A 24,620-nucleotide genomic window follows, 5' to 3' on the forward strand; every position below is an offset into this window, starting at 1 on the left:
GTGGATTGTTGATAGTTTGGGGGCACAAACATAGAGGAAGAAAAGATAGCTAAAAATAACAGTTCCTTGTCCTTTCTTCCTGCCATTTTTCATACTTTTGAAATATTTAAAAATCAAATAAAGAACTCAGTAAGTGTCCAGAACTAAAAGCTCAGCAGCTTTCAGTATGTGCTCAGACCACGTTAAAGCAGGACTGGTACAAATACAGAAGAAAGGCACTTTCCAAACAAGTATGATAATCTTGGGTGATGGAGCATTTGACTGTCATTATGTTATAAAGCACATTTGACCTTGCTCTTTAGCACTGGCAAAAGATAAGCAGTCAAATGAGCATTGGTTCATATTAAAGGACAGGGCTTGGCACCCCAGGATGTCTGTCTTGAAAAAGGTCAATATATGTATTTCTTTACTCATATGATCCCTTTGAAAAGGGGTATCCACTTCCCATACCACAATACAGGCAAGAGAAAGTGAAAGCAAATCACAGTGAATGACTCAGACAAGGATTTCATTTCACTCACCTTCCTGGATTTTAGTGGGACTGATTTTACTGATGGCAAGAGACTATTAGCTCGACTATACCTGCTATAAGAGACAAGATCTCTTTAACATTCAAATGCTTCAGCAAGTAATTAATGAAGAAAAGACATTTTTAACGTGTTAATGTCACTTGCTTTTGCAATTTTAACATTTATAAAGGGAAAGGCAGAAGTGTCAGCAGATTCATTTTCAAGGATAAAGGTTCCAGTTAACTCATTCAGGTGAATGCTCTTAAATGCTACATTTGATTTGGGAAGAAAGAAAACTTGGGGAAATTGCTTAGAAACAGGAAAAACTCATCACTTCCACTGAAGCATCAGTGAAGATCCTTTCTTGCAGAAGAAGCTCTGCAGATTTGCTTTAGAAGCAATTTTCTAAGTCCCAGAGCTGTAACTGGACATAATCTACCCTTTACTTTATGCAACAGAAGCTATTACAAAAATTACTGCAATTTAACAGCCATTTCAAAGATTAATTACATCAGTGACTAAAAACAATTTGAGACATTTGTGGTCTTTTGCATGACTTAAATACTGGAAAATAGCTGAACCCTACTGTCAAACAAAATTGGTTTTCACTTCTATCACTTTAGAGATCACTTTAACAACTTGTGTGACAACGATTAGAGAACATCCCAGGCAGAGGTACCTGACTTTGCTCTCTTCACTGACTGTTGACTTTAAACTGTTGATCCGTTTCTGCCTGGCCAGTTTCCTATTCCACTGTTCCAATTCTTCTATTCTGACTTCAAGATTGTTTGTTAGTTTACAAAGCTGCTTTACAGCACCGACATTCTCCATAAAGATCTGATCCTGAGAAGGAAACAATGACAAAATTAGTAGATACATAGTATATTCCTCAATCAGGTGTAACAAGCAGAAATTAGTGCAGAATTCACCTATATAAACACAAGTTATCTCACTGTAGATGGGATGCATGTATGACCAGAAAACCCTTTTGCTAGACATTTAATTTGCAGTAAATTGAAAATGAGGACTTGCAGAAAAATTTGAAGCTAAAGGGCTTTTTGTACCAAGAATTTAAACTGTATTTTTACCTTCATACCATGTTGGAACCTTAACAGTGTGTTCCAACAGACATCTACTACTTGATTGTCAGTGCTTTAGCTGAACATAGATTTTAGAATCCCTTAGTAAAATGTACATCCAACCATCTTCCTACAGGCATTAGGTAGGCTCAGACAAATCAGAGTTTCTATCCATGTTTTACACATAATATTAATCACACAGAGATAAGTGACACAGATTAAAAACCAAACCAGATGTCAAGCTGTGATTGTGTAAAATTTTGCTCTCCCCTTCAGCCTCTCCAGTCTCTTACAGGAATCTTGTAGGTTCTAATACCATGATCATCTCTGCAATTAAAACAGTTTAGACACCCTCCATTTACTCGTTCTGGATATTTTACCCAGGAAAAGCTTCTTATTCTCCTACCCCTTCTTATCATCTAGGTATCAATCTGCTGCTGGAAATGCCCTCAGTATAATCATCCAGATAGCATTTTATCCATTTCTGAGTCAAAAATGGTTCCACTGATCCACTGCAGGAGAATAGTAGAAAAGTACTTTGTTTGCTGTGTGTGAAAGAATGGCTTTCTCATTCTAAAGTCCAACCAGACTGGTGCCATTGGATGAAGCTATTTCTGCAGTTAATGTTGCTGTGTTCCAGTCTAGTCAAGTTATGCAGAAGTAAGATAAAAGCAGTTTTGCCTTTTGCATTGTAAAAGCCATGCACACCTTTCTTTTAAAGGTGACTGCATCCCGCAAAACCCAGACAGCATTTCAGGAAATCAGAATCAGAGCACACTATCAGTGGCAAGTCAAAAACTTCCTATTGCCACAAGAGCCCATCTAAATAAAAAGTGACTTCAAAATAATCTCTTGTACCTAGAACTGTGAAATCACTTATATGGACACTTGTATCAATGATACACAGCAGCTGCCCTTTCCATTGTCTTCAAATCAAGCATGAATTGCTTCAACTAGCTGAGAAAATTGCTCTTCTCACAAAATGAAGGAACACTATTTGAAGGAAAAAACCTGATCAGAGTTTTACTGCCCCTCTAGTGACAAAGTACTGAACACAGTGTGACTGAGAAGAAAAGGTTCTGTCTCAAAAAAACAAATTGCATATAGTTGAGACATTTCTCTAGAAAGCAGCAGATCCTGGTTCAAATGTAATGTAATCAGTTAGTTTTACAGAGATCAACAGCTCCAACCTGACAAAGAGACAACACCAGCCAACACCCTACTTATCTGATATAAACTTGGAATATGAGATAACAAAGTTCAAGGTCTCATCACCTGCCAAACTGAAAAAAAAAAAAAAAGAAAATGAAGCACTGTCCATTTACTTTTCAAGCTGCTGAGCTATTCTGGAGCTGGGAGCTCCAGAAATTTAAATCAGATGTTCCACTTGAACAAGAAATGTTACAAATCCCTGCATTCAATATACATCTTAAACTGTTAGACACAGATCTCTCCTGATCCTGTCACCCCAAAGGTCATGGAATTGACCTTCATAGGCTCTGCCACAACTGTTAGGAGCAAAAGGAGAAAGCACAGATTCACCTGACCATATTAAAACACCAAAGTGCCTCAGTAATCTCAGGCCCAGATCTAGACAGGTAGTCAAGAAAATGTAAGTAACAAGTAAGCCATTGCTGTAACAATCCACTCCTGCTTAGGTCACATACACAGCAGAATCACATTCTACAGGCATGAATAGAAAGCAGGCATTCTCCATTTGTAGATCACATCCCTGGAAGCACTGGCAAGCACCCTCCAGAGACCCAAGGTACAGAGAAGAAAGGGAACATGATGGGCCCAAATGGCAGTGCTGTGAAGGCACCTCTCAAGTTGGTGTTTTGTGTGATATTCCAGTAAGGAAGAGATATGAATCAAAAGCTCAATTCTCCAACCTAAACTTCTGCCAGGTGAAAAACCAGGCTACCCCAAAGAAATTTTGGAGGCATTCAAAAATGCAAATGATGCTACAGGTGTCATACCATATAATTGGAAGGCCTAAAGGGCAAAATTAACTTGGAGTCACCTACCATAACTGCTTTTCTACTAGCATAGAAATCAACTACAGGCTGGAAACCTGACCAAATAGAGCAAATTTTCTAAAAGTCGCTTTTTCCACAGTATTGCCAGAAGTGCTCTTTCCACAGCTTTATTCAAGGTATCTAGTTCATACTTCTTTTATATGGAATACAACCTAGAAGATTTAATTTAAATTATTTATAGCCTATCAAAAGATCACAAGTGACATGCAATATTTTTGTAGATATTTTCTCCAGTTTGGTGGTGTAAACCTGTGTTTTCTATAGAAAAATGAAAGAATGCATTATGACAATGAATGCAGGATTGTGTTCATGGTATCATCCAGACAAGACAAGGTCACCTTTATCTAAAACCTCTCTCTTCTCACCATCAGCTGCAAGTGGGAAAAAGCTGGGAAATGGTCTTTGGCATGAACCAGCACTCAGCAGAGGGGCTGCCTTCAGACAAGTGCTGTCTGCAGCCTTGTGTGACTGGACTCTGTGACTGACAGTCCCTTGCAGTTGTATTTCCACAGGAAAAGGAGGAGAAGAGAGCACAGGACAACAATACCTCAGCAGTGTTTCCAGCCTATGAGCACGGTAACTATTTTGTGTGCCATTTCATAGCATATGATTTTGAACCTATAAAAAACATTTCAGATTGCCAAAAAAAAAACACCCACCCACATAGCTAGCACTTGGATTTGGTATGTGGAGGTTATACCAGGATTAGAGTCAGGAAGTTTTTATTTAACAAATTGAATGCCATCATTGCTCATTCACTTGTGGAACACTTAATTAACTGAAACACTTAAGCACAAAATAATGTTTTGGAGCACCACTTGTTGAACCAATGCTATGAAATCACTATCCACTTCTATTCAGAAAAGTTAGGGCTTTTACTTTTTAACTGTATGTGTATATAGTATTTTAATCAGTTTTTAATATAGATACTTCTTGTTATTAAAAGATTCAGCCCTTTACTAACAGCTGGTGGTTCAGTTTTTTTCAGTGATTCACTGAACACCATTTCTGTAACACATGTGGGGGGCTACAGCTTTTTATGGGGCATAGCATGTGTTCACAGCTCCCCACAGGAAAGAATAGTCTAAATACATATCCCCACTTTCTCCCTCAAGACCATACCTTGTCAACCATGAGGAAGTTTTCTATTTTTTCTCCATCATTACAAGCAACATCTCCAACTTCTCTAACAGCTTCAGGTAAAAGCCTCTTCACTTCCTGGGCTATTATTCCTGTTCAGGAGGTCAGAAAAACTAATGTCAGGAAACACACTGCCATACCTGCTGACCATTCTAAAAACTACGGGCAAAGCAAAAAAAAAAAAAAAAACTATCTAGAATTTCACTGTGGTAAGAAAATCCAGGGTTTCTGTTTTTTTTCTCCATTCCACAAAAAAACCCCAGGAGCCTTTAAAATTCTCATCTTTCTGCAAAAAGAACAAAAGTTTGTAAGCATATACTTGGTTCTCATTAAACTTCTGGAAAATAAACTTCCCATCTTTAAGAATTGAAACAGACATTATAAAATTACAAGCAATACCTAATTTTGGCATTTTTATGCCACAAGAGATCCACAACTGTGTGAAATTGCAGTAAACTAAAAAATGAGGATGAAATAGCAGGATATTAAAAGACACTATGGCCCAATAAATATCAGTAGGTGTTAATGAAAAATGGGAAGAGAGCTGATTTTATACCTGTTTCATGGGTATCTTTTATTCCCATAACAGATGCAAATTCAGGCTTGTAGTCATATTCCACCAGCCTCATTTGTGTTATTCTTTTCAACTGCTCATTTGTGTCGACCTAGTTGGAAAAATACCAAGATTTGCGTGTTGAAACATTAAGCATGGCATCTAGGACACCACAGAGAGCAACTGGCCTGACACAGTCATTTGGTCAATCATCACACAGAAAAATACAGACAATCTTCCCATTCCCCTCTACCAGAGTGCTATTTGCATTTGTACTGCCAGTTACCCCTCTGTTTGACAACTCCCAGCTTCCACAGAGAGCCTTCTCCAAAGTCTGTAGGTGATGGTTCTCAGAGCACAAGGGCACATCTGCCCTCTTTAGGTCAGCATTTCAGCACAGCCAGGATACAAGAGCTGCTCTGCCAGGACCCAGGACATCCTTCTGGCTGTCCTGAGCAGCCAAGACTCCTGTCAGCCCAAAATGCCTGTGCTTTTGATTATGACCCGTGGAGCAAGTTACCAGCCTTAGATGAAGATCTGCAAGCCACGAAAAATTAAGTAGAATGATAGTGAATTTATCATAAGGTGAAAAAGTAGATTTTGGGGTTTTCTAGAATGGAAGTTCAGGGGGCAAGATGGAGGGATCTGGGTGTGTCCAGCCTTTCTCCTTCTTCTTGGCCTCCATCTTCTGCTGTGATGTTGGCATTTTTAGATTGGTTTAGAGTAGAAGCTCACTGTCTAATATAGGTGATAGTATTGGAAAGTAATTGTAAACATTGTATACATAGTATTTAGTATAAAAAGATAACACCGCCCCAGGGGCAGGCAGAATGCCTCTGACTGTTGTGCTGAGTGGACCTTGGCAGGACAGGAGAAAGAATTTTATAGATAAGATACAATAAACAACCTTGAGGCCAAGAAATGAAGAGCCCTGACTCTTTTTCAAGCCCTGGGCTGGGAAAAGAGACTTTCCAACTTTTCTTGGGGTCACTCTGACCAGCGAGAGATCCCGACAGCTCGGCGTGTGGGAACAGGGATCCATCCCCAGCGCTGCAGAGCGCACAGAGGTGCCCTAAAGGCTGCCCTGCCTCACCTCGCGGATGTTCTGCTTGGCTCGGCTGTCAGAGGGGTGCATGACTCTGCCCATCACTTTGGCGTTCCCGCAGACCACCAGCGCCTCGTCCGGCGCGTCTGTGTTAATCCCAACACGGCCGTGATACGCGATGGTCTCTGGAGCGGCTCCTCGCTGCCACTGCACATCGCTGTCGTGCTCAAACTGCCCCGGGTTGGATGCCTGCAAGGAAATGTTTTAATTAAAGATACAGCATAGCATAGACGCACTGGTGTTTATTCTATTAGAAATACGGGGAAAATGAAAAGTCAGATCTTAAAAATTGAAATTGTATTCAAGAAGTTTTTAACACACTAACAGAAAAAAAAAAAGAGTGGAGTTATTTCTAAGGGTTTCTGCTCACACTGCCGCAGCTTCGTGCTTTTTTCCCTTGAATTCTACTTTATTAGCACCTTAAGCTAAATTGGCAATGTCCAAAGCTTTCCAAATTTTAATTTTAACATTGTACCACATAACCATTCTTTATCTACCTCTAAATTTTAGCTGAGACTGGAAATCAGAAAAGAGAAAGCGAGGCAGAGATTAAACACATATGATTCATAAAATCCTCTGTAATGCTTTAAATTATTGAAAATTTCATAGCATATTGAAAATTTCATGTCAAGGAAACTTTTAAAGAACACCAATAAAACAATAGAATGAGTATAACAAGAAAAGGCATTTTATTCCAATAGTTCATTTTGGGTTGTTTGTTGTTCTGGGTTGTTTTTTTGTTGTTTTTTTTTTTTTTTTTTAATTTGAATTCAGGCCAACAATCATGATAAAAAGAAGCCAGGCTTTCACAAGGCTTTGCCAGCTACAAGGCCTGGCACTGTGTACTCACCACTGTTTGTCACAATTAGAGCATGATCTGATAAGCCTGACAAGCACCACTCAGCTGGTAGCTGTGTTGTGCTGGAGTGTATAAAGGGCCAGAAGATGAGCTGCTTTTCCTCACAGTGCACTTGCATGGCTTTGCCACTTTAAGGTAGCCAGTGGCTGATTTGCTCTATCCTGCCACTGAAGCCCTGTTAGACAGCTAGAAAATTTCTTTTTTTCCCTTCTATCTTTGCTGTTGATATTTTCATCACTTCAGACCTGTCCCTCTTGATCTTTCTGACTTACTGCCTTCTTTTTTCTCTGTTTGAAATAGTGGCCAGGTTTGAAAAATTTCATTCCATGAATTCCTGTTCAAAACATGTCTCACATGCATTGAAGGAGCCCTCTTCATTGAAATTTCAAAATAATCTAATATTAAATATTGTGGGAAAATGTAAATTTCTAAATCTTACATAAAAATATATATCTTGTAAAGTAACAAGAATGAGACCATTATGAGAATTCAACAGCGTTCCCAAATTATTAATGATGTGATATCTGTAACACTGTCAGATCCAGAAAAAGAAAATCAGATGAAAACAGGATTGTGGAAATTAATGGACAAATAAAGGAAAATAACTATATATGCAGGAATGATGCAAACACCTGCTTCAGCATCCAGCTGAAGCAAAAACACCACAGCAGCAGCCAGGATGATAAAACTTCTCAGCCATGCAGAAAACTGCTGAACTCCACACATTGTTTTCAAGGTCTCTTCACAGCTCCACCCAGAAAGGAGCTCCAGGCCATAACTCCCCCAAAACCTCGCTATAACTACAGAAAGAGGGTTTATGGCACAAGAGGATGCTCAGATGAAGGCGCCAGGACTGAAACCATCTGAAAGCCCCCATCTTCCTTTGGAAACCCCTGAGCAACACCCCACATGCTGGAAATTTGCCCTTTTGCTCTCCCCAAACACAAATGCTAAACCAGACCATAGTCGTAAGCCTAGGCAGATGATGGGCTGCCAAAAAGGATGCAAGCAAGGCCTGCACAAAACAATGCCAGGACCACGAGCTCTTGATAGCCCTCAAATTTCTTTAGAAGCATCTTCCCAGCTCCACTTAATACACCAGAGCTTTGCTTGACTCCAAGCCAAAATGCTAAGCCTGCTCCTCTCCATAAGCCAAGGGCTAGAAAGAGTCCATGCAAACAAGAAGCAGCTCTTAAACAGACCCACATGAAAAAGTTCAGTGGACTGCAATCTTCCAGAGGCCCTCTCCATCTTTTGCAGCCCCACCACATGGCACCTTACATATTTCCCATCTTTCTAAGTTGTAAACTTAATACTCACTCTAGAAATAACTATAACTCCAGACTATGCCCAGTTCAAACATTAGCCACCACCTACTGATGACAAGAAAAAGCAGCCAGGACTGAAAACTTTCAGCAGCCCCCACCTTCTCTTGGCAGTCACCTTGCAATCCCACTCATTTTGGGAGTCTGTGTTTTCTCTCCTAACTCCAATTCTCCATAGCTCTTGTTACACTACAGATCTGGGGTTTTTCTCTTTTCTGAGTCTAACTGTAGGCTAAAGCTGAGCACTAAAAGAAAAAATTTCTGTGTACCAGGCAAGTAAAAAATAACAGTTAAGAGGAAAAGAGATTATTCTTCCTTTTTTGCTAATTTGAATCCTATATTACTACCATCAAATTGAGAGGTGGGACACTGTGGAAACACACTGGAAAATTGAAGCTATGGGTCTTAAACTTCTTAGAGCTGCTTGACCTTCTTTCCTTCATTTCTTTTTCCTTCTCATCCTCCTTGGAAACTGAAGACTCTAGCTAATGAAAGCTTTTACAAAATTCCTGGGAAGTGAAGTAAATTGTTTCACTGCAAATAAAAAAAAAACTGGAAAAATCAAGATATTTTGTATTGGAATTCATAACAAGCTTTATTTTAAAATCCTTCTATAGCACTACATATAACATGTTTAATTCCTGATAATTAAAAGATAACATACTCATACAATATGCAACTGTAGATTTTTTCCTCAATCTTTTTTACTCAGTGATAACTTTTATCCCCAAGTATCATGACCCCTCAATCTCCTGTGAATATCAAAACAGTAAATACTTTTGCATGAAAGCAATACAAATTTATACCTACCCTCACAATGATCTTTTCAGAGACATTTGCAGATAGTAAGTAGAACTGGTCCTGAGATACAGCATACAGTCCAACCACCAGCATGAAGTATCTAATTTAAAATTGATTTAATCAAGACAATAATTGAAGTAATTCTTTCTCACAGAAAAAATGTTTTAAATACAGCTGTTATTATTGATACAGAAAAAAGACAATGTTTTTTAAATGTGTTCTTAAAATATAAAATAATAAGTATTTCCTTCACTTTTAAGAAATATGTTCTTACAAACCCCACAATCACTACAAATTAGCAAAGAATGCAATAATTTAAATTAACAAATTAAGGTAATTAAGCTTCAAAGATGAAAGCCTTTCCTGCCCCAGAAGAAAATGGTCATTATTTGGAATTTTTTGCTTCCTGATTTTGTCAGCCATTATTCTAGCTATGATTTCCTGAAACTATCTCTAACCACGAGGATAAAATTAGGGGTATTTTATTCGCATATCATTCTGTGACTGCAGAGAAAGAGGCTTTTAAGAACATACCAAGTGTTACAAAAGTATTACAGAATTGGAAAAAAAACCACAGATCTGATAGCAGAGATTTTTCACAAACATTGGCTGCTTTCTAAAGCAGACCTTCTCTTTTCTACTTCTAACACACAGCTAGCTATAGCAATACCTCTGATCAGGATTAGGTTTCCCCTTTTTTCTCATATTATTTGCTGTTGTTTCACTGAAATGCAGCCGTCCCAGTGTTACTTTAGTTATCTGGTCCCCTGGCAGATCAACTCTAAAACAGAAAAGAAAACAAGATCAGGGAAGTTAATATTTGGAGATCAGAAGAACAAACATTGATTCTGCCAGAGAGTTAATAGCTCAAGAATGGCAGAGAGATGCTGCGTGAGTGTTTCTGAGAGGCACTCCCCCTTAAAAAGCACTGTAAATGTATCTCATGCTCATATAGGGCAGGAACATTCTGCCACTTTTTTAAAGACTGAAAACACATCTGTCATACAGCTCTAAGCAGCGTAAAAGAGTGTTTCTAGATGACTATAAATATTTTGGATAGCCATACTTAACACACCTGTAAAGCTATTGAAAATTTCTCTTACCGAATTGTGACCAGGTATATATTACTACTGTGATTTTATGTGTGCAACCACAATGAAATCTGAATAAAAATCAGAAAACTGGCTTAGAGCTACTGTAAGATTTGAAGAAACAACTACTTCATATTTCAAACCAATCATACACATTGAAAGAAAATGGAATAATTTTCTCAAAAATCTTACTTTACAGGAGGAAAAGTTTTTTTGCTTCGATCTGATTGAGACTGTTCAATAGCAATTGTTTCATTTGGAGCTTCCACCTATAAAACAAACAATTTTCAAAAATGACAAGAATATAAAATTTTTCAACACATGAAAATTGAAATAGACATTAATAGGCATATTGTGCCTAAAACAGTGAAAATGCATTCATTTCTAATGGAATGACATAGAAATCAATAGAGGAACTGACTGCTGATCAATTGATAATTGACATCTAATCTGAAGGCCCAAGTCTTTCTGCAGATGTAATTTGAAAGAGAAAAAAAAAATGAAAGGAAAGTGCATTAATTTACAAAAGAAAAAATGCTTTCTGAATCCAGACTGTTATTAGCTCATTCCATGCTCAAGCATAAGTGCAGATATTCTATGTGAGAATAGAACCTACATAAAGTTGTTAGATGTTCTTGGTCAAAAAATTACCAAGAAAAGAGTTCACTTCAATTATTTACCTCATTACATGGATAATTAAAAGTAATAATCTCAAAGAGAAAACACACTTGCCTTAATTCCATAAGCTTTCAAGTAATACTTTTCTATTGGTTTCCTCCCCTGCTGAGTTTTGACATATTTTGGATGTCCAGTGATTCTAATATGAACTGTGATTTGGAAATGATTTTTCTTTTGGCACACAAAGGCATCATCTGTTGTTGAAAAATTAAATCCTTTATCTGTGACAATGTGATATCCTACAGCAGGTCTACAAAAACAAGGAGAAAAATGGCAACTTTAAGTACTGACATACTTAAGTGATATCTTCAGCTCCTTTCCATCTGATTTTTAGTGACAAACCTGGACTAAAAATACAATGTTACAATCACCAGTTCTACAGTATTTTCTTCTTAGACTGTCAAAGGTATGAAATGTCTCCTAATTCTAGTCTGAAATCCAAATGTTTGGAAACTAGAGGTTGAGAGGCTTGCATAATCCTCAATTACAAACCTGATATAAAGGAACTCTGTGCACCTAAGAGCACAAACCAACCTTTAGTGTATTCAATCATTCATTACAACAGTGCTACAAACCACAGTCTGCAGCTAGTGCTCCAGACAACAATGAGCTAATGAGCCAGCAAGACTCCCCACTTTTTGTGTGGGGAGTGGGAATTTTTGCTGTGGGAATTTGCTGTTCACAAATTCCCACAGCAAGTGCTTCTGTAGAAGCTTCTGGGATTCCAATGAGGCTTTACTTAAGCTAAAAGAAAAGCCATCAGTACCAACCCTACAGTCTGACTTCAAGTTGTCCATCCTACTCTGGCTAAAGCAACTCTATTTTATTTCTTCAAAGGGCAATTTTTCACCCAAAGAGAAAGAGAATTGTGTGTCTGTGATTCACAGTAAAGGAAAGGTATCAAAAGGTCTTTCTATTAGAGACAGCGAACTCACCATCACAACAATGCTTCTAGTCCTCTGACTTAAGTGATGGATAATTCTGAAATAACTACATGGCAAGCTTCTCTTATATAGACATTGGCTTTCTTTGTTAATGAAAGTTTGATTATGATAATCTTGTATGATGCTACTGAGAACCTCTCATTAACACAACTACTGAAGATGGATTTTCATTACTCTTCCATTATTATTTGGAAAAATCAAAATGTACAGACTTCATAGGATATATACAGACCTTATTATTGTTTTATAAATTATGAACAGAAGTCCCCTTTCAAACAACTATTGATTACCTGGGACAGGGAATAAAGAGAAGACTACTTTGGAATTACCTTGCAACTACCTCAGAACTACTAAGTTATGTGTTACTTCATGTTTAAAATTATAATGAAGGTTCCTACCATCTCCTCAAATCATCACTATTAAAGAAGTAAAACTTACTGAGTTTTTCCTACAATGAGTATTTTAAAATTTATTTATATAGGAAATAGTAGGGAAAGGAATAGTTTTTCATATTTAGGTGTCAGCAAGGTCATTAGCTGATATTCTTTATGCAATTTCAGTCTATTTTCCTACACACAGGAAACAAACAGCTTGAGAAGCAAAATTACAAACACCCACATCTCCACAAGCTGCAGTGTTTGGACCAATGGCTCCCAAAGAGCAATTTCATATTATAACTTTCTGATTGTGTCATTTATAGTAAATAAGCACAAACATATATTTTATTCCTAGTACACAAAGAATGATGAGTCAGACCAAGCAGTACATCGAAATTTGGAATAATTTTTATGTTGTAATAGATATTCCTGTCACACAAGCATCCCTACTAGAAATATGCTTCAAATTCCTCTTTCTATTCAGAATTTAAGTCTTCAGACACCTCTGGGACAGAGCACTACCAATATCAGGGGCCAAGAATGTGCCAAGCAGACAAAATGAATGGCAGAATTAATGGTAGAGTAACCTTTCCTAATTAATCCACCTCAGCTAACAGCATTTTTGTTGTGAAAATGAAATAACTAAAATGTTCAAGTACTGTATGAATAAAATGGAAAATAAGAATTAACCTGAGAAATATCCTTCAAATGGGTACAGCAATTTGAAGGCATGGGATCAATTCATCTACACTAAGGAATGAGAAGCATGTGAGTGTTTTGAGGCCAACAGAATACAGGATCCCTACTCAGAAAATCTGTGCAATTTGCTGTATTTACAGTGCATCTTGGAACAACAGCATTACCATTGACCTCACTTAGAAGAAATACTGACTTCCTCTGCAAATAACACCTCAGTCCCCTCTCACAATAATGGCAACAGAGTGTGTATTGGGATATTCTATTGCTAAGCATCACAAAATCTTTGTTCACAAAGAAATGTGTCTGGAACCTTAATTTTAGGTGTATAGGAAGAAACAAGTAACTGGGTAGTGGCAGAACAGCAATCTCCCACCATCAGCACACAGCCCTCATGCAGTCATTGACTGAAAGTGCAACCAGGAGTTGGAAGCCTTCATTTAGAGTGAATGCTCATATCACAAATTCTGCTGGAGGTTTCTGGGTCCATCCAGTTCCCAAGGAGTGTAAAGGTCTGCTCTCCTGCCGTGTCAATCACAACCTGAGGAGAAGGGTTGTATGGGGCATAGTAAGATGTGCAATGCCCCTGTGCCCCTGTGCAAACAGGGAACATCAGTGTCCAGCAATGACACTGATACACACCCAGATCCCATGAGACATTTTGGCAGGTTAGGCGAGAGGAGCATTAAAATATACTGTGCTATGTAAGTCCTACGTAGACAGTGACAAATATTTTGCACCAATCCTGAAGAACTAACCAGATGCTGTAGAAGAGGGTTAATTTGTTAAAAGGGTTCATATGCTAAGTATTAGAATGGAAAAAATCAGGGATGTAAAGTGAATTTGGAATTACCTTTTCAAGATCATGTGCCAAGAAAAAAATTATTTACAGTTTGATTAACACAGCAAAAAATCTAAATCTTTGACTGAACAGCTGCATGTCACCCACATACCTATAATTATTAAGACTTAAGTTGTATGAGCCCAGAAGTAGTACTGATAACTTCTAATGTTTTCCTTTAATATTTTAGACCACTAGAGGGAAAAGTGCCATATGCTTTGTAATTACTTGCCCCAATGCATTTGACAAAATAAACAAAAGTTACCAGGCATCTTAACTCACTTTTAATTTGCCTCTAAATCCCTGAAGGGAAATCAGAAAAACTGGCATTAATTTCAACAGTGTTTCAAGTTCAATTTATCTGATATAACTGCAAGTTCATATTTCATCATACCCGTTATACTTCCTTCTCTGTTCTTATTTCCAATAAGAACAAGAGATGCCAAATGTATCATTTATTCCTACAAAACTACAACAGATAAAAAAGGGGGAAAAAAGGCAGAAGAAACTAATTTTTTTTCAAGTGCAAACATCAGTGCTTACAGTTTTTCATAATTAGAGTCAAATAAGCTGTTCCACTGAGAAGTTTGATATGGTTGCCATGTAAGAGCTTGACAGCATTTTTCCAAAGCTGCATTCTGTCCATCACTGTCATACTCTTGCACTTCAGCAGCATAGTCCTTTACAGTTGCTGTAGAAAGTGATAATTCAGTTATTTCTTTTGGGACTAGCAAAAAATCCTGCACAGACGTTTTTACAAATATATTTACATAAATGCACATATATATAAATCACAAATGCATTGCATGCATATTTAAATGTGATTAACCTTTGCAGTTATTCCACAAAATTGTGTTATATTCTCTTGCTTTAGGAAATAAATTTTTCAGCCTTCCTGATTTGCAAAACAAATGTTTGATTGACATGACAAGTAGTACTTTCTATTTTTTATTCTCTCCAAAAGGATGAATAGTTTCCTTCAGGGGAGGGGGAGAGCAGGAAGAGAACGAAAGCTTAGAATTCTACTGTACATCTGCAACACTGCAAGAAGCAATTAAGCAAAATAATTGCATTTGTTTCCCATTCCCTCTACCACAAGTTTGAATTGAAGAATATACTACAGGAGGAACAATTTTACTGTACATCTGCAACACTGCAAGAAGCAATTAAGCAAAATAATTGCATTTGTTTCCCATTCCCTCTACCACAAGTTTGAATTGAAGAATATACTACAGGAGGAACAATTTTCCAATAGCAAGCACATTCACCACTACGTCTGGTCAATCTCCTGACTGCTTTTTGCCTATACATCAGAGAATTCTTTGATAGACAGGGTCAACCCCAGTTCTCTGAGATATTATACATTTTATGAAGACAGAGGAGAATGTGATAAGAGAGACAGATAAATAGAGTGCAGTAAGGATAGAAGGAAATCTGTCATTGAGCATATAACTAAGATCCATCCACAGCCAGCAACAGCACAATAAAGCAGTCTTCAGAATCACTTCAGGCCCAAGCTTCATTTGCAAGTCTCTGCTTCTGACATACAGCAAAGAGAGAGAGATAGACAGACAGATAGACAGAAAAACACCACAGTAAAGAAATTCTCACCTCACTTCTAAATTATCCCCATGCCATTTTCACCCATATCTCAGTTCTTTTTCCAATGCATGTGTCAGTGAGATTTTATTAAGAGCGACACCCAAAGAAAGCTTGTTTCAAAGCTATATATTTCAGTATTAAAAACAGCAAGAGCAATTTCAGATATAGAAGTGTCTGCTTGTCTTCTATTTTCAGCCGTTTACTTAGAGGACTAGTCACAATCAAGAAACACTGATTAAACAAAATCAAAAATCTTTAAACAAAAATATCAAAGAAAAAGCAACTTACTAAATCCAGTTGATACTTATTAAAAGTGTTCCAAAAGATTGATTTAATCCTGACAAATAACTTACTCTGAAGAAATAACAAGCCACTCAGATTTTTCACTAACAGACATGGCTAAAATTCCTCAGGTAAACTGGTCATTACAAACTAACCATTCAGAGAGAGCCTCACACTTCACAGAAGCTCATTCCTTTCTGTACATACCTAATAAGGTTTTTTGTATCAATCAGTATGAGCTTATTTTTTTTATCTTGATAAAACAATGAATGAAAGCAATATGGGCAAGGTGGGAAAGAGCATGCTGCTTTTACCAAGCTTGTTTATACACACACTTTGTAGAAAACAAAACATGGAGTGAAGGAGATAATGGGAAATGGCAATTTCTTTGCTCATCCACCCCACTAATTCCCTGTTCAGCTGACCCAAAATTGTTTATTTGCCCAGTCAAGTTAGTGCCAAGCAAAGTAAGCCAAATATATTACCATCTCTCTAGTGGAGGTTCGTATATAGAAACAGGCAGAATGTTCTATCAAGAAAAGCCTCAGGAAACATGAACCTCTAATGCTCTTTTCTCTTGGCCAAATAGAAATAAATCCTTGTTCTCCAAAAAGGTAAATCCCTCCAAACTGGGTAGTGGAGTACAGACCAATAATACCATTACATTTTCTGAGCCAGCAGGAGCTGGGGTCCTCAAGTATTCACTCGTCTATGGCATAAAACACTAAATTTCCTCTTCACACACTTGCTCACCTTGTCTGGAATCCTGAGCCTGCACTGGAGAATCAATCCCATCTCCTAGTAATTGGGAAAGCTTCCTTTTTTTGCTTGATGCTGCAGAAATACTTTTGTGAAAACACATGTTGCATTATTCCTTTATAAGTTTAAACATAGATATTACAGAATCGTAACAAAAGAACACCCAGGTACCTCTTATCTCATTATAACTGCACTGTCATGCAAATTCTGATTTGCTGAGGGAGGAGACTGTTGGTGGGTTTTTAAAACAGAATTATCCAATTTTTTCCTTCCAAAATGTCTTCTTTTTTTTTATTTCACATGAATAAAGAAGTTGATTCAATTTTAAAATTTATACAGTGCATCAGTGGCAGGGTTTTAGTTTCATGACATTTGCATTAAAATTACAGATTTTATCTTGAATAATTTTCCTTTTTTCTAGTTAATGTTAAAAAACCAGAACATTTAAAATAATTGAGCATGCAGAACACATTTGTGGGTTAATATGGCACATAGTATACGATTGCTGCTTCACTTGCTTACATGGATATGAAAATTCCTTTCTCTTATGCTATTTCCTAGAACACTTACAAGATCCTCATGCACAAATCTCTACAACAGGTATTGAAAAGCACCTCAATATTTTTATAATCCAGTTATGAAAAACCCATTGATTTCTCATTAGCCTTCTATTGTTTTAAAAATTGAAATGCACTACTACTTACAATCTAAACCTCAATCAAGGTATTTTTAAAGAACCCTCAACCACAAGTGTCTCAAAAATGTCTAAACACTGCCATCCTGTGGAAAATCCTACACCCACAGGGACTGAAAACCAGTCTTAAACCAGTTATACTGGTTTTTGCATGTCTCACCCCTTGCATAAAAGCTCTATCATTTACCCAGAAATCTGAGATGCATTAGGCTGGAAGTATGAATAATTAAAACCCGAACAGCTGGAGGATGTGGAATGATTCCATGGAGGCACAGCATTTTCTGTCTTCAGGCAGCAGCCTTGGGAGATGGTGCAAGGATACCCCGTGGCACTGGGGTCAGGGTAGGTCTCCATGAACCTGCAGGGAAGCTTGCTGGGTGCCCTGACAGATGGGCATGGGAGAGGAGGCTGCAGCCCACTGGGCCACACAGCATCACACCATGGGGCTGAGAGAAATAAACAGACAACATAAGAACAAGGAAGAGGAGCTGGAGATCTTCCTACAGGCTTGGGAGAGGCCAAATTCATTCACCTACTTTGTAGCTGTGGTGGGGAACACGGTTCTGAGCCAGAGTCCGGTGGGGAGTCTGGCAACTGGCTTTGCCTGGGGATGAAAAAGAAATTTTAATTTCTTCTGGAACAAGACACAGAAGACAACAACAACAAATGCTGAAAGCAAGTGGAGGGGGACCACCAGGCTACTGACAAGGGACATCAGGAAGCATCGCTCACCATGTTTGCTGGCCCTTCTTACAGGAGAAATGTCACCTACACTTCATCAGACCATCTCCTGTGGCTCTCTGCCGTGAAGGAAGACCCAATCCCCATCCCTTCTCACCCAAATCCCCCCTTCACAACCTGCTCATTTCAATCCTCCTTCCCATAAGTGGTTCTTCAGTTACCTCCAGGCATGTCACTGACTCTCAACATATGGCCCTCACAAGGGATTTAAGCCCCATTCTCTCTAAACTAATGGTTAAAAATCTGTGGCATCTTCATCCCTCTTAAGGAAGAGAAAATCCTATGCCATCTTGCTGCCATTCAGAGGAGCTACAGAGGCTTCCTCTGTTACAATTAGGAGTAGATGGAGGTTCAAGAAATGGATTCTCAATCCTTTCCTATGAATTGTCAGCTCAAACACTGCTCTGAAGCCTGATCTGAAACACAAGTCCTAAGGTGCTTGTTAGGCTAAAAATGCAGCAGCAGAGGAAGGATAACAGAAATCTAATGAGAAACAGCTCCTGTACCAAAGCTGAGTGTTCTCTTAGAAGCTGAATAAAATAAAATTCCTTGAAGAGACACCCTCATATGTATAAAAGGCGTGATCACACACACAGAGAAAATATTTTCAAGTATCAATGGAAAATTTTCACTCTATTGTTTCTACTGCAGGTTTTATATTTCTCAGTTTGGATAGAATTAAAGAGAGCAGTTTCATTTTTGGCTACTGCCTATTACTTTTGACATCTGCTTGAGTATTTCTTAATGGTATTGCTACTGGTCTTCTAACATGTTATGTCCACAACCCTGCATTTTGGGTTAGCTTCAACCACATGGCTCCTCTTTAAAAATCAATTTTAAAATTCCATATTAGAATATTCTTTAAATTCCTTCAAAATAGATTCTCTGATGCTTTTAAATATCATGACTACAACACTCTAAACCTTGTTTTCAACTTTGAATAGTTAGTAAATATTTCTTTTTTCTTTTCCCTGTGGGATATTAGACCCATATATACTGAATTCCAATTTGCTTTGTAAAATTTTAAAAGATACATACATAAAAGTCTAAAACTTTCCTTCTGCACATTCAGTTCATATTCTGGCTTCAAATGTTGCCTTGGTACTTGATTTCTGCTTTAAGGTACATTATTTCAGTAAAATAGAGAGAGATACTTCTAGGAGAAAGTATTTATGAAGTAAAGAGGTAGTAGGGATATATCTCCACGTTAGAATTTTACTGAAACTGATACTGTGCTTTTTGAAGGAAAAGAAAATAATCTGTAGTTTATATGATTCTACATTACAAACATAACATATCAATAAAATGCCCACTCAGCAAAGGACATGGCAACCCTTTTTCTCCTTTCACTGATTATGTGGAAGGTATTACTGTGGCAAAAGATGAGGAAATCACACGGTGCTTCACATGTAATGTAAGAGAAGAATAAATGTAATGCTGATGCCCTTTCTGATGCAAGATGATCTTTAATGGAAATTTCAAGGTACATCCAAGACCTTGGTGGTAACAGCACCCTTTTCATTGCACATGGCATTATGGAGTTTTGCATTTTGTATGTATATATGGAGGCTTTTAATATTTTTCTCCTTGGAAGTATTTTGACATGTCCCTTTATGATATTCTATTCTGTTTATGCACAAATTTTCTGCACTACAGACAAATGCTTAATAATTTGACCTGTACAGATCTAATGATTCAGTAAATGTTCTTAATCCCATAAGTAACAAAATAGAACTCTAGTGTAAGTGTAAAATCTTGTTCAGCCTTGAAAACATAATAGTTTTACATATGGTTTTCTTGTATGTAAGTACTTTGTAGCACTGTAACTATAATATCTAACTTACTTAATCTACATAATAGCATATATATGCACACATTTACATTTTGGATATACTTTATGTATAAAAACAAAATAATAGCATTTTTAAGTTGTCATACAGGAGTTCAATAATCTTGTTAACTCAAAACACATTTAGTCACTCTAAAAATAAAAGTTATTGATATTTACATACAATCTTCTCTTCATTCTTCTTTACTTTAATACTGTGGGCAAAGAGAATCAATTCATTATTCATTATTTAGAGCAGGTAGGAGCCTATCTGGCTCACTTTAAGTAAACGTGCTGCTGAATCTGTCTAGAATGAAAACTTCAATGTTCAATTATTTTTAAAACATCCCTTCTTGCTCTGTTTCTTGGCAAGTGTGAGTGTCACCATATTAACAGTATTTTGCCTTGAACAACAATCATCTGACAGTTGTCTAGATGAAAGATTTGGTGTTTAAGTCTTTGATAGATGTATACCACATAATTTTCCATCCCTGACCATGAGCCTTCACACTATGTATCCTTTGATAGTTTTAGTCTCAAAAGTGACTGATGGACAGTTTCTGTTCTAACTAAGAATTAGGGTGAAAACAGTAGCTCTGCTTCCTTCAAACTGGGGGACTTCTGTTATTCTCTCAATTTACTATACAGTAGTCTCACTTTTATCACTTATTCTGTACATAAACAGTAAATTAGCACTTACAGGAATGTTAAAGTAACAGCTCTGCTTTTAATGTCACAATTAGCTCAACAGTTGTGAATTAACTCAGACTTTATTATCACTCATTCCATTGAACAAGAAGACTACCATATTTCCATTACTGGCTGTAGTTCATTTTTTCTAAGTCCTCCTATGCAGCTTCAAGAACCTATGCCAAGATAGGCACAATCCTCTTGAAACTCAGATTGCATCACGGCATAGATAAATTGTTTTTATCTACTAATAAAACAATTCAAGAGCTGCGGCTAAGGAGAGGAAGTACATTGTGTTATAATACTTACAAAGTTCCAAACTCTACGTCACTACTAATGAATTCTTCCAACAGGCTTGTATCTACCATGGGATTTTCCAAGGCTCCATGGACATCTTGCCCTAAGGTTAAAAGTAAAAAAGGCAGAAATTCAGAGGGCATTGTCAGTGTTTTAGAATAAGTGATGCTACCAATGGTCCTACACGAAGGAAAACCAAATCTGTCCTGTCTCGTGTAACAAAAGTGTTATTCTTCTGGTTTAGTTACTCTGGGAAAAACGATGATGAGAAATGCAGAGTAATTAACAATGTGCAGGGGCACTGCAGATGACAGTGCAGCACCAGGCAAACACCACAGAATGCATGGCATTAAGGCTTCAGGGAATTACTACAGCAGGAGGATGAACAACCCCAGTCTGCAATTGAGAAAAAGAGTTTTGAAGATTGTTTCCAACTTCTTCACATTGAGGTCTAAACAGTTTTTTGGACTGAAGCTCAGGTATTACACAGATCCACTTGGTACATTAGTACTCGCAGGTACTGCAATGAATTTCTGATCTAAAATTCCATTTTAAAATCCACCATCTGAGTTTAAATAAAGCCCAAATAAAGCTTTTAAAATGTTTGATTGGTAGCTTCCTTTTATTGTAAAAATATCAGCCCACTAACATGTTAAATGTATTAGTGAATAGAAAAGTTCAGTACTTTGTCCTGTGTTGCTTAGTAACTGAAGGCTATAAACAGATTTTATGATTATAAAGTTTCCGGAATTCATGACAACTTTTGTAGAAAGTCAACGGGCACTCATTAAAAAACCCAGAGCCATGCAGCCCTACTCTGCAGGCTCCCCACCTCTGCAGCAAGCCTTCCATAAATACAGGTGTGGCCAGTCAGAATGCAAACAAGATAAGGGCCTTGATATTCCTGCTTGAGCTGCAAGTGCTTCTGTCCCAACTCACACATGACAAAATGGACCAGCCCACACAGCCAGAGATGTGAGGCTCAGCCTTGAGTCCGACACCAACCACGTCCCCCCAGCTCGGCAGCAGCATGTGAAAACACAAAAGGTTAATATCTGCCTCTGAGCCAAGGAGTAGTCACTGCCTTTGGTGCATTTGCTGTCTTCTCACTGTACTACCTTGCAAAGGACACTTACCCTAATATATCTTCATTTCCTTCTCTGGTGTCTTTGTCTGATACTGTTCCTTCTTGACCCAGTGTTTAGAAAGGACATTCATGCAAGCAGAATCTAAAAATCCACCACCTTGCACAGGATTCCCTCAATACATAAATCCTCATTGCTACTAAACATTTCCCAAATTGCTTTGTGGTTGTAGATTAATCTAGGTACTGTTTGGTGTTGTAGCCTTAATTTTGACTGCCTTTCACTGGGGGACAGCAACTTGGAGGTGCGCTACTGATAGATCCTTGCATCTCAATTTTTTGATGATATAAACAAAACTGTCCCATGTGCACCAGAGAACAGATTCAATAGGTGCAGCCCACTAGCTTATCTCAGCAAACCTGGAACACACAACTTCTGGAAGCAGCAAACTTCTGGATCGCTCTGCAAAACCAGCTCGAGAGTGCAAAAGAGATTGGGTTTCCTTAGCAGCCTTCCTCAAACCTGTTGGATTCTCATCATTTCATTCTTCATGTCTGAATGTAGGGTCCCCTTACCTAGAATTATAAACCTTTCTCCTTTTGCTAACATAGTCCACAGGAAAATGATTCTCTTCTCCTTCTTTTACCCCACCTGTTTTTCCTGTTCAAACCACCAAACCCTCATGAAGAATGATATACTTTGATTACTAACTTGAGGCCAGAAGTCAAATACAAAATGTTTTTCCTGTACCATACAACCAAGAATCCTTTATTTTGACCAAGATCAGAGACAGGTTCTTTTGAATCAAAGAATACAGCTCTAAATCAAATATGGACAAGGCTTTTCAAGTGGACATCCCACAGTTCAGAGATTAGCTCTGTTGCTAAGTGATGATAACAAATATCTATAATTTCTGCTTAATCTCTCCACTTTGCATGAACAGCTAAATGGTGAGGAGGAGAATGAAAGAATAAGCAGTGCTGGGAGAGGAAGGAAGTACACACCAGGAAGACAGGCCACCACAAATGAATGTTTGCGACGCAGGTACACGGAAGAGTGGGCACATTTTGCTGCCCTGTAGAACTCTGTTAGTGTACTTTCCAGGTCAGTGGCATCACGTACTAGCATCTTTTTCAGCAGAGGAGGACCTCTTGAATCATATGCAAATTTATTTTAAATGGTGGCATCCATTTCACAGGCATTTGATCACAGTAAGTACTTACAGATATGGGCACCATGCAAGACAATCACTCACCTGAATGTTGCATGCTTGTGAGAGGAGGGAACTAACTGTGTGTATGTGGCAGGACAAGCCCTGCAGTGAGGCCTCTGGGAAGCACAGAACCATGTGCCTGGCTAAGAGCTGCTGGAGGATATGTGGAGTCAGCGGCCTCAATCATCAGCTTGGCTCTGCTTGCAGTTTAGTTTATGCTGCAATATGCCCAGAAGTCTCTGGAAGAGTCTGCACTGAGTGACACATTCAACTGTGGTGTCACTGTGCAGAGGACTACCAGCTACCCAAGCAACAGGCAAAGATGAAAGGACAAAGCAGTGCCATGGCAGGGGGTTCACACACAGATGTTTGCAGAACACACACTGCAGTCACAGCATGCATATGATTATATATTTTTCTCAATTCTTCTTAAGCTTGATACTTCTGTTGTTTTGTCCCCAAGTGTAAAACCTGCCAGTAGTACCACTGTCTTCTCTTTCCTGTCCATTCTCACCTAGCCTGTCCCTAATACCCAGCCACAGGCTCCCAAGGAGAAATATGAATTTCAGCCTATTAATTTGGCACCTACTCTTTGGCAGACATCCCCTTCTTTCCTCCAGACATGAGGCTCTCATCACTTGGCTCCTCAGCTTGACTCTGTGGCCCTGTGACCAAGTCTCAATCCTTGAGAACCTACCTTGATCAATTCTCTGAATACTTTCATGTAGCCTTATGTATACCTGCATTTAAATCGGCTGCCTCCTTTTCACTGGTATCTAAATGGAAAGTGAAGGATGGGGGACAGAGAAATAGTATTGACTAAAAATCAGTACTAAACTAATAATTTCCTGACATTAGAAGAGGATGCCAGGAAGCTCTGGGCCAAGTCCAGCTATCCATAGTAAGATCAGTATTAAAATATCACCTACTTTACACATGAAACAATCCTTATATACCAGCTCAAGGGGTAAAAACAGCACAGAGAACATGGTCAGTGTTCAGCAATGCTTGTTGAACAGACAAATTCAAGCTTGCTACAAAGCCTTGCAACTTGAGGGATATGTTTCTGCTTGAGAAATAATAACTGATTTCCAGCTTAAGACACTTTACCATGAAATAAGTATTTTTTTACAAAAAGAGGTTTCAGCACTTTATGAGCTCCACTGTCCAGGCTTAATGGCCCAGCTGAACTTCATTGACTGACACTGACAGAGGTAAGTATTACTTATAGGGCTTATAGGCCCTTCTTTCCTGGTAATAGACTCCAAGATTGGTTGGCATTTAAATTGTGTACAAAAGTCCAGCTCAATATGACTGGAACAGACCTGCTGTCATTGACACAAGCTGCAGAGCTACAGGTTATAAGTATAAACCAGATGCAGCCAGCCAGGA

The 24,620-nt window shown here is 38.1% G+C and overlaps 1 protein-coding gene across 1 annotated transcript in view; it reads right to left on the reverse strand.

The window, feature by feature from the left end:
• Positions 1-24,620, reverse strand: part of MYRFL (myelin regulatory factor like) — a 39,362-nt gene that overhangs the window by 11,492 nt on the left and 3,250 nt on the right. Inside the window, exons 2-15 of the mRNA XM_058022790.1 lie at positions 20,943-21,033; positions 17,911-17,978; positions 17,562-17,820; positions 16,675-16,766; positions 14,581-14,728; positions 11,234-11,429; positions 10,694-10,770; positions 10,081-10,191; positions 9,420-9,510; positions 6,414-6,614; positions 5,324-5,432; positions 4,750-4,859; positions 1,189-1,352; positions 522-585 (exon numbers count right to left, since the gene is read on the reverse strand). Coding sequence (XP_057878773.1) covers positions 522-585; positions 1,189-1,352; positions 4,750-4,859; positions 5,324-5,432; positions 6,414-6,614; positions 9,420-9,510; positions 10,081-10,191; positions 10,694-10,770; positions 11,234-11,429; positions 14,581-14,728; positions 16,675-16,766; positions 17,562-17,820; positions 17,911-17,978; positions 20,943-21,033 — 1,781 coding nt within the window. The remainder of the gene's footprint in view (positions 1-521; positions 586-1,188; positions 1,353-4,749; positions 4,860-5,323; positions 5,433-6,413; positions 6,615-9,419; positions 9,511-10,080; positions 10,192-10,693; positions 10,771-11,233; positions 11,430-14,580; positions 14,729-16,674; positions 16,767-17,561; positions 17,821-17,910; positions 17,979-20,942; positions 21,034-24,620) is intronic.

This window comes from Melospiza georgiana, chromosome 4 (genome assembly GCF_028018845.1).
Source record: "Melospiza georgiana isolate bMelGeo1 chromosome 4, bMelGeo1.pri, whole genome shotgun sequence".
Lineage (NCBI taxonomy): Eukaryota > Metazoa > Chordata > Aves > Passeriformes > Passerellidae > Melospiza > Melospiza georgiana.